Here is a 10,617-nt window from a genome sequence, read left to right as displayed (position 1 = left end):
AATGATTTTAAGTGTATTTTACAAGTTTTAAAACTCAAGCTCCAGTGTATTGATTATACTACCCGATCATGTCTTTGTTTCTAGTCAATATCAGTAATCTTGCTGCAAGAACTAATAATATTGCATATTCTACCTTCTTTATCTTTACACAGTCGTCATTTATTCTTGATACGGATATTTTAATTCTTCGGATTTAGTACATTCTTTCGCAGTGCTTCTTCTGAGTAGCAAGTATCACACCTTCTGTCTCTTTCTTTATGTTACCCTGCTGAAACCATTGTTAGGTTAAGCGACTGCTAAATTTCCCCTAAATATCCTTCGAATATATTCATCATAGAGTTCTTTATTCTTTCAACCATCTGATCTCCTGGCCATATTTTTCTCCTTGTACTGTTGAATCTACTCCATTCACTACATTTGTTTTGTAAGATTCAATTAACTTTTTTGTGTGCTTTCGAATATTTAACGCTCATATTTCTTCTAATGTTTGTTTGACACCGAAAAGACAATATCTTCTACATTTCATGGCTATGTATGACGGATACACATCACTAAGTGGATGCAAGGCATGATTCACAATCATTAATTTTCTTTCTTCACGCTCAAGTTCATGCAGATCAATTTAAGTCCAATCAATTATCCTTGTTCATTCTGATTATAGGTATGGCCTAGGTATTAATTGCTTTTACAGTGTTGCTTCATTCAGTTTGGACTTTAGAACTTTTCTAACTCTTTTCAGATATTCAGAATCCGTTTTTATTTGATGTCATCCGACTTTAATCCAGCTAGAATTGAGATTATAGTACAACTACTGTACTATAATCTCATTATAGTACAAAGATTATAGTACAACTACTGTACAACAACCTGTGGTTATAGTACAACTACTAACAGTGTTCACTTGGTAGTGAGTTTGAAGCCATGTGGTGTGAGATGCAGTCTAACAAGATCAATTAGTAGTGAAGTGTTGTTACCGACCTGGTGGATCGTTAAAATCATACTTAACAGAATAAATTAAGATTATAAATTAAGTTATAAGAGAGCAAATAATTTGTAGTCCTTTATTTTAGCACACAATGTTTGTGCTTCATGCTGAGTTTCTTTATTAAAATTTTCATTATTTAAAATTTCAAAAAGTGCATCATAAATTTCTCCTAACTGATATCTTAGAGGGTGGATTGCATTAATTTTATTATCCCATCGCGTTTCTGATGGCTATTTTAATGTTAATTTTTTTACGAACTTTAAAAGGATTGCCCAGCGTTTGTAAGAGAATGAAAAGAATTGTATATTCCTTGAATAATTGCAAAGAACTAATTGCATCTGCATTCACTTTGGTTGCATCGTTAATGATTAAATTTAGAGTATGAGCAGCACATGGCACGTAAAAAGCTAGAGGATTTTTGTTCAAAAGCAAATTTTGGAGCTCATATTTGCCCCATTGTCATACCCTTGACCTCTTATGTCTTCAATGGGAGTGTTCCATTTTCCCAGTTGTTCCATTATTGTTGCACATAAACCACGTTCTGTGGAATCTGATATATCTGCAAAACCTAAAACGTTTTCCCTGATCTTGTCAATTCCATTGTCACAGGAAACAAAGAGAATAATAATGGTCATTTGTTCTGTTTTACATACATCAGGTGTGCAGTCTAAAATTATGGAATAATATTTAGATTTGCGAATTGATAATAAAATTGTATCCCTGATTGCGTTACTTAATGTTTCCAATATTTCATTTTGACTGTCTTTACTCAAACGGTGTACTCTATTGTTTCGTTGTAGGGCCCTTTCAACATGATTTTCCATAATGGGATCAAACTTCCCAAAGAGTTCGACCAATTTTAAAAAATTGCGTTATTTCTTTCATATAATTTATCAGATGATTCGCGAAAAGCTAAATTTCGGCTACCAAGGAATTTTATAATTTCAATCAAGCGTTCTAAAACACTCGTCCAATGTTTTTTTCCATTTCATACATCCTTTGAGTCTGGAAATCAATAGTAGTTTTGTTTTTTTTAATTTTTATCAAGTTCCTTCCATTTTAAGAAATTTTTCATGTGAGTTAAACTAGTCTCATGTCTATGTAAAGTTGTACTTACATTTCTCCAATCGTTATAACCTTCTACAAGACTCAGTGGGTGATTCAGTTGATTCAGTAGGTGCGACAAGTTTGCAACAAAAGCAAAATACAGAATTTAAAGTTTCGGATTAAATGAGCCATGTTCTTGGCACGAGCTCCCGTTTTTCATTTTTTTATTATAATACGTGTCACCAAATTTACGACCATATGTATCTCTGGGATATATTATATTTTTATTTTGAACAGGCCATTTCAATTAAAACAACTCGTAATTTTTCATCAATATTTCCCCGTTCACTTGGATCTTCTAAATTCACAGAGACTAACAATGTGTTAGTTTCGTGGTCAACTACAACTAAATCTTGTTGTAGTTGACTAAATCCTAACTATTTTTCACTTAAATCATGTTCAATTATCTTGTTCAATAGTTGCAATAGTACCTTCATACAAACTGGATGATGTGCACGGTTCTTCAACTCTGATTTCTGATGTATCGAGTTGGTTACAATCTGCATCAGAATATTTTAATATTTAAACAAATATATCAAGAGCCCCAGTTTGTTTGTTAATATCTGCTTCTTTCGCAGCGTGACGCTTATGATTTTGTGCACCGGATAACTTTTTTTTTTAATTTTTGATTCCATTTCTATTTTATACCTACAAGAAATTATTACACAACACGACACAGAGACGAAATAATAGTCCGCACTGCGCTACTGTCAGTAGCCTACTGAGATGCGTACCATATGACTGGTTAACTAGCAACAAATGTTTTGTATGAAAATTCGTTTCTGCGCATAAACACTGTTCACCGTTTCACTTAGGTAGCCTGCATTAGACACAACATTCTGCAGGCAAGCATTTAGCCTGCTCTGGCTGTAAAATTGTAAACAGCCGGCTGATCAAAAAGGCGGCAACATAATTTTTTTTTAAAATTTTTATTCACTGTATACGGCCTCATTTATTTTAATATTGATCATTGTAAGAATTTTTTTGTTTTTATGATAACAATTTTGTTTCTTAAAAATTAACTTATGAACTGTTCCCTGGCGGAGGCGCCCCCATCGTTGCGGCTTCCTCATGCTCTGCATGTCCGCTTCCGCCGTCCCTGGGCACAGAGATACTGAGCTATGATAAGTACTGTTTTTATAATTCCATGTAACTAGGTAGAATGATGAGATGTTTTCTTTATTCACCTTTGAAGATGCATTTGATTTACTAGGACCATCAAGGATCCTTTCAGATGTTCAAGTAATTAAAACGTCTAAAAATGGTAATTTTGATTCTTTTCTTTCTTTATAATATATGTAATTTTATAGTACATGTACATGCCATTTAAGATTCTGCATGAGATCCAATGGAAAAACATATTGAATACGGTGGACAATATATTGGCCACAGAATGTACATATATGTAAACTTTACTAGGGTTCAAAAGAAAATTTCAATTTTTCTTCTCAATCCACTAGTCAGCTCTTAAATGATAGAATATCTTGCGGATCAGAAGTTTTCAACTAGATATTCCAGCCACCGAATTACAGCTTTATAGAAATCAATAGTTTCCGTATAGTAGTGTGATTGCCTAATCCACTTTAATTTCCTGAGCATTGTTCGGTGACATTTTCGTTGGGAAGAGTCGTCATTAAATGCTTTGGTCAATTGCTACACAAAGAAAGTTCTGTTTGTCCGTTCAAGACTTCTTAAGTGTTTCCTGACAGACTGTCTCAGGAGTATAGTTACGACTCTTAGAAAAGCAATGTGGGTTATTTTTTCACTAAATAAACATCTAGAATCATCTCTTGAGAAACCCATTCAGGCCTTCTGTTTCAAAAATCACGGCTTCAGGCACAGGGGCACCCACAACGAGCCGTTTATCGAATTCCGAAAGAGATTCTTCATTTTCCCATAGAGATCAACTCAATTGACGATTAGTGACTAGCACTGTTCTGAAACAGTTGCCAAAATATGCGGTAACTCACTTGATCAAGGATTTTGGATATTATTCATATTCATATTATTATTATTATTGATTGTTGTTGTTGCAATTATTATTATTTATTCTACTGGCACTTCCATAGAGTCTGAGGACTCATTGCGAGAGACCCAAACTATCCATGCAATATCATACCATTAACAGAAAAAATACTCTCAAATGACTCTGGCAACTCATTCCATTCACTCGCTAGTCGTGAAGCGAAAACTGTATAGAGATAGCCACTTGTTTTGCCTCGTTACAAAGTACTGAAACATTTACCCTTCATCAATCTTATGAAACTCTTTAAGTAACTTAAAGGTCCTTAAGTTTACGACCCCTTTTCCTCCTCTGTGCAGTCCACATACTCTAAATCTATCTTCACAGGGAACATGACACAGACCACTCACCATTTTATTTACTCGCCTATGGATCCTCTCCACCGCTTCCTAATTCCCTAGAAACCCAGATGACCAGATCTGAGCATATTAATCTAGATATGTACATATTAGGACCTCATGAAGAGGTATAACAACTTTCTTATCTTTACTTGTTAGTGTGTTCTGCAATAGCCAAATAATCTTATGGGATACACCTTAGATATATCCTCTAAACTCCAACTCTCTATCAGCATCCCTAAATCTCTAGCTTCATCTATTTTCTGGAGTACATTTTTTTATCAACGTGGTACACAGCCGTAATCTGTTTGTCCCAAAATGTATATAGTCCGACCACAGAAGAGAGAGCTATCGTTGGCAGACTGCCAAGAAGAATCAATTCATGTTGAAGGGGAGAAAGAAATAAGGCAATGTACGAATTGGTCACAACACTCGAAATGACGTGCTTTATACGTAAAAGTTTTCCAACTGTTATACAAGCAAAATAGTTATCACCTTAAAAAAAAACTACAATATTCATAAAAGAGAAGTTATTTTTCTGACGTGTAATAATAAACACTCATCCCACAATACGGATTGATTACCCTATTATCGGAATGGATTACCTTTTTTTTTCACATGCGCAGACGTGTCGAAGGATCTGGTATCTGTGGGCATACTATACCTTTATATTACACACATTAAACGGATACCCATTATATTTTGTCAATACTAACAGTCTATTAATAGAACAATGGAATGCGAAAGGTAACTGAACCAGATGCAATTCTACTAGGGGTGAAATGAGCTGTTAAGAGGATCAAGACACGGATAAAGAAAACCTCAGCTGATGGGAGAAACAAGAAAACCGTTCCCGATAATGTGTCAATTTTGACAGTTCCCGTAAGATATCTGCCGTGGAAATATTGTCGTCAGAAATAAAATCTCCTGTAAGCTCACCTCCTTCTCTTGATTAACTATTACTCTCCCTAATTTCTCATCATCAACTGAATATTTTCTACATCTTTTTTTTTTGTACAAATAATTCACAGTACATATTTATCTATATAATGTAAGTGAATTTTATGTACATCTATATAAAAATATTCGCTAACGCCTGTTATTCCCTTAGTGAGTAGGCGAGGCCTTTTGTCCGTGTGTAACCTTTAGAGACTAAAGGGACAGTTCAATCATATCGGTGGCCAATAACAGATAGCTGATCCAAGATTTTCACGAATTATACACATCCGTTGATTCATTGTCAAATCCTAATACTATATATTTATTGTCTGAGATAATATGGGTTCTACAGTCAATTTTCTTCAGTTTATGGGAAGAAAAACCCGAGTAGCTGGGAGAAAAATCCCGCCAGCGGTGCGCATGAGATTGACTAGCTCTTGAACAAGATTAGAAAACGATTTTCTAATCGGCATCTAGATGGACACCTAGGTGTGTGTTTGGGCGGCAAGGTTTCGTGGCCGCCACTTTTACTGAACTACACATGCTTCCACATTTGGTGGCCTACATGTGTATTTCAAATGTGCATATATCATATGGTAATGTTGATAAAAGGGATGGATATTGAACTCGCATACTGCTTCTCGAAACAGAAGACGTAAATCTTATCAGTGAACACATACTGTGCGCTCCGGAAAGATTTCATTTTTTTTCTAGTTAGTTTAAATCTCCCATGAGCAGGATTCTGATCCCTCACTTGGCCATGTAGATCATAACTATCACAAATAAACGTCTATGGACGGAATAGATTTGACCTAATGAGCTGTGGTTTCAAGCTGATCTGAAGCACTGCTCATTTTGCTGCTTAGGCAATCGAATTTTTATATCCGAATTTATGTACCGAAATATATTTGATAGTTAGAATAACTTGCCTTTATGGGTTTAACAGCAAAGACCAACATTGCGACAATTTGTTTTCTATTCTGCCTACTTTTCCTCTGATTGCTATTACTAGTACTACTACTACTAAAATAAATACTCCAAAGCCTTAATTCCTAAAGTGAGTAGAGAATCAATTAGTTATATAACTATCTTTTTTATGGAACAGTGGCTACAAATCTTTCCCCCTAGCTTTCACTGATAGCTAGTTCAAGGCTGTCAATGATTTTCATAGCCTTTGAGGTTGAGAATATCGCGACTTGGTGGCAGATGTCCTTACTGCTTGGAAAGAAGTCAATGGACACCATAATATGAAAAAGCAAATGCCATGGCATCTACCTTATTAAGATGTAAGACCTTCTTTCGCTGCGATGACTGCAGCAATCTTTACCACATACTTACCACAAGAGTACGATATTCGTGAGATGGATTCTCATCGATCACTATCACTTTGGGCCATTCTTCCTGTTGGCATGAAATGTGAGGTACTAGACGATTGTTGGGACGACATCCCTTGACCTTGCCTGACGCTCCAGTTCAACCCAGAGATGTTCAGTAGTGTCGAGATCAGGGCTCTTTGAAGGCCAGTCAGGTGTGGTGACGCTAATGTCCACAAATCATGCGATTACAGCAGCATCCTTATAACACAATGCATTGTCTTGAAGAAAGCGAAACTCATCAGTTCTCTAGAAACGTCATTAAGGCAGAAGTATTGCATGGTGTAGTGGTTGAGACAGTTGTATCAGTTGAGACAGTTGTAGGTGTCCTCCCGCGATGAGTCATCGGACTCCTTGGAGGTGTCAGGAATAATAATAATAATAATTGTCCAGATTATTCGGATACTTCTGAGGATTTAAAGTTCGTGGCACTGCAAATGTCCATGGCCTGTTTTTCCTGGTTTGGCCATGATTTTCCCATGGCCAAACCAGGAATAAAATGTGTTAGGTGATTTTTTCTAAAAAAAGTCTTCATACGTGAGGATTAGTAGTAAGGGAACCGGTGGGATGTGTGTAATGGAGTAGAGTAGAGTACTTACCCTTGATGAGTCCTTGGACTTTCTGTTTGTCTCACGTAATAATAATAATAATAATAATAATAATAATAATAATAATAATAATAACTATTATTTAGAACATTTGGAATAAAATAACTTACTATCAAATCTACAACTGTCCTTCTAGAAAAATTATCGAAGGATCTATCCATATCCTAGAAATCAATCTGAATTTCTACTGAATGTTTTATTTATGGGTTAAATAGCATATTTTGTTTCAGTCTTTTACCAAACATGTGCAGAGAGTTTGCGCGTGAGGTATTTTCACGACTAGCCTACTTGTAAGTAGAGGTTATTACGTAGGTCTTCAATCAATTGCCTCAGGTATGAAGGCAACAGCCTGGCAATGAAATCTTTGCGTGCCTGGCATTCGAAATAAACAAGTGCCATATTTCTGATTTTATTAAACTACTCGTAGCAATAATTAACAAAGGCGAAACTTATTTCTACATTATTTGTTGCTAATCACTTTTAACTTACGAGGTCGCTACTTTCACAGTGTTTTTCCTTGAATGTGACACAGTGTATTTATAGTAGCGATATATTTGCGAGTTATGTGTACAGCGTGCTATATGTATTTTATACTTTAGTCAGCTTTAGCCGTGTTAAAATTAAAAAAAAAAAAAGAAGACTGAAAAGCAGTTTTTTCCCCCCCATAGCGCGCGTGTGTCTGTGTGTATATATATAATTTCATTTGTGGTGCTAGTCTTCTGTCAGTACATTATGCAGTAACTACGTTACATAGCATTACAGAAAATTTGTATTTATGTATTTTTATTAAAATAGACGCTGTATGGCAATCCTTTGCTATTTCGCCACAAAACTGCAATGAGTAGCATTTCATCATTAAGACTAAGACCGAAACGCAATGTTAGCATATCAAAACAAGTTCCATTTCCACTACCTCTTGCCCTTGGTCAAACAGGGAAGATAGAAAGCAATAAAAATGCACTAGCATATTGGAGTTATTATACTGGATATTTACAGCAGGATAGTGTTGTTGTTACAGACCAATCATCTATGAAGGCATTGTATCATATGGTAAGTCTAGTATGTTGAATAGTATATTAAAATGTTTTCCTAATTTTTGCCAATTGCAATGCTAGCTAGAAATGAACATACAGCATTCTTAATTAACAGTACATAACATTTGTTCTTCTCTTTCATCCTTATAATAAGACTTTCTCATTATAACTTTAATGGAATTGAATGGCTACAACCTTCATCACATATAACAGATAAATTCATATTTTTGGCTTTTCCAGAGAAGGTATATGACAACTGCTGCTTGCTCATAACTGAGAAATGAAGGTGACACAATGAATACATAATTGGCATCACCAAAAGTTAAGTTAAAATGTAACAAAATAATACATTTATAATAAAAGCAGTATAATAAAATGTAACAAAATAATACATTTATAATAAAAGCAGTATAATAAAATGTAACAAAATAATACATTTATAATAAAAGCAGTATAATAAAATGTAACAAAATAAACATAACAATATAATAGTAACAAAACAAATCACAAGCAAATGAACAGCAGTATCACCCATAAAAAAGAAACAGTAAATGCATTAAAAGAACAACCTAATGGTAAAATGACAGGATGTGATTTAATATCAGCTGAGTTAATAAAAGAGATGGGGGGGGGGTAGGAGTAACAGATTATTTAATAGAAATAATACTGAATATATATGATTCAGACATACTTCCAGAGGACTTTATACTATATAATATTGTATCTTGGTACAATATAAGATCTTGGTAGACCAAGAACTTCTTGAGTTGATGATATAAAGAAGTGGATAGGTGACAGAGCCATTAGAAGAACAAAAAGGATGGCAGAGGAATGGGCACCCTGATGTACCATGATTGCTAACCTCCAAATTGGAGAAGCTACTTAAGTTGTTTGCTATCTTCAGCCCTATTCTTATTAATCATTCTTTTTTTCATATTTATCCTTTGCATTATTGTTTTCTTTATCTCTTATACTAAATTCTTGCTCTCTTCTCAGTCTATGCTATCTAATTAATTATGCAATTTCATCTCATTTACTTTCAATTATTTAATAATATTCTATCCTTTGCATCCTTGTTGTTATAGTTATTTTAATGATGGTTGTTGGTTTTATTGATATTTATTTATTTATTTATTTATGTCTAATTTCAGGGTTATTTTGGCAAAGGTACCATGTCCAGAAGTGCTCCAGTATATAACAATTTACCTGAAAATGAACTTCCTGTGATCAGTCAAAGAAGGTTAAGCCAAATTAATTTTTAAAAATAAAAACTTTTTCTAATTTTCTTTCTTTCTTTTTTTTTTTTTTGTTAGTATTGTTAAAAAGTAGTCATAATATTCTGTATTACGAGGGGTCTGAAAAGTTCTCGGCCCAACGAAAAAGCAAATTTATAATTTCAAAATTAATTATATTTTTTTCAACATAATTGCCCTAAGACTAATACATTTATTCCAGCGATGCTCCAGCACCAATATCCCATCCCTGTAGTGGTTCTCAGTAAGATCTTTAAAATACCCCTCTACAGCGGCAATCATCTCTTGATTCGAAGAAAAACCCTGACCAGCTAGGAAGATTCTTAGTTTTGGGAAGTGATAGAAGTCAGAGGGAGCCAAATCTGGGGAATATGGTGGATGTTCCAACAATTCACAGTGCAGATCCTTTAATTTTCCCATTGCTAAAACACCTTTGTGGGCTGGTGCATTGTCCTGATGAAAGATGATTTTTTTCTTCTGCAAACCAGGTCTTTGCTCGTGAAGTTTTTCGTTTAGTCTGGTTAAAAGATTGGAATAATATTCCCTGGTTATTGCTTTACCCTTTTCAAGATAATTAATAAACAAAATGCCTTTAGTATCCCAAAATACTGATGCCATGACCTTTCCTGCTGATAGAGCCGACTTTGTCTTTGGCACTGAACAACTGGCTTCTGTCCACTGTTTTCTGTTGTTTGGATTCTGGTTTGTAATGGTGAATCCAAGTGTCATCCATAGTAATAAATTGATACACTCTAATCACTGCTCAGAGATTTTCATGTGAGTGCGTTTTTGATTTGCTGTGAGCAAGTGCAGCATCCATCTTGCCCAAAGCTTTTTCCTTTGCAATTCTTCATGCAAATTATATCCTACATGTTCTTTTGAAATGCCTATAGCCTCGGCAATTTCACGCACTGTGAAACACTGGTCATCCAAAACTATATCATGCACTTGATCAAT

The 10,617-nt window shown here is 34.7% G+C and overlaps 1 protein-coding gene across 2 annotated transcripts in view; it reads left to right on the top strand.

The window, feature by feature from the left end:
• Window positions 1-7,721: 7,721 nt before the first annotated feature.
• Window positions 7,722-10,617, top strand: part of LOC150094638 (tRNA-splicing endonuclease subunit Sen2-like) — a 114,056-nt gene continuing 111,160 nt past the window's right edge. For both annotated transcript variants that reach the window (XR_016550146.1, XM_090411325.1), the window contains exons 1-2: window positions 7,722-8,423; window positions 9,559-9,647. Coding sequence is in view for 1 of the 2 variants with exons in the window: in XM_090411325.1 (XP_090267451.1) it covers window positions 8,211-8,423; window positions 9,559-9,647 (302 nt within the window). In the remaining variant the exon portion in view is untranslated. The remainder of the gene's footprint in view (window positions 8,424-9,558; window positions 9,648-10,617) is intronic.

This window comes from Typopeltis vanoorti, chromosome 21 (genome assembly GCF_054136105.1).
Source record: "Typopeltis vanoorti isolate ZY-2024b chromosome 21, IOZ_Tvanoo_1.0, whole genome shotgun sequence".
NCBI lineage: Eukaryota > Metazoa > Arthropoda > Arachnida > Uropygi > Thelyphonidae > Typopeltis > Typopeltis vanoorti.
The sequence above is the reverse complement of the archived record's forward strand: the minus strand, read 5'-3'. Positions and strand labels throughout refer to the sequence as shown.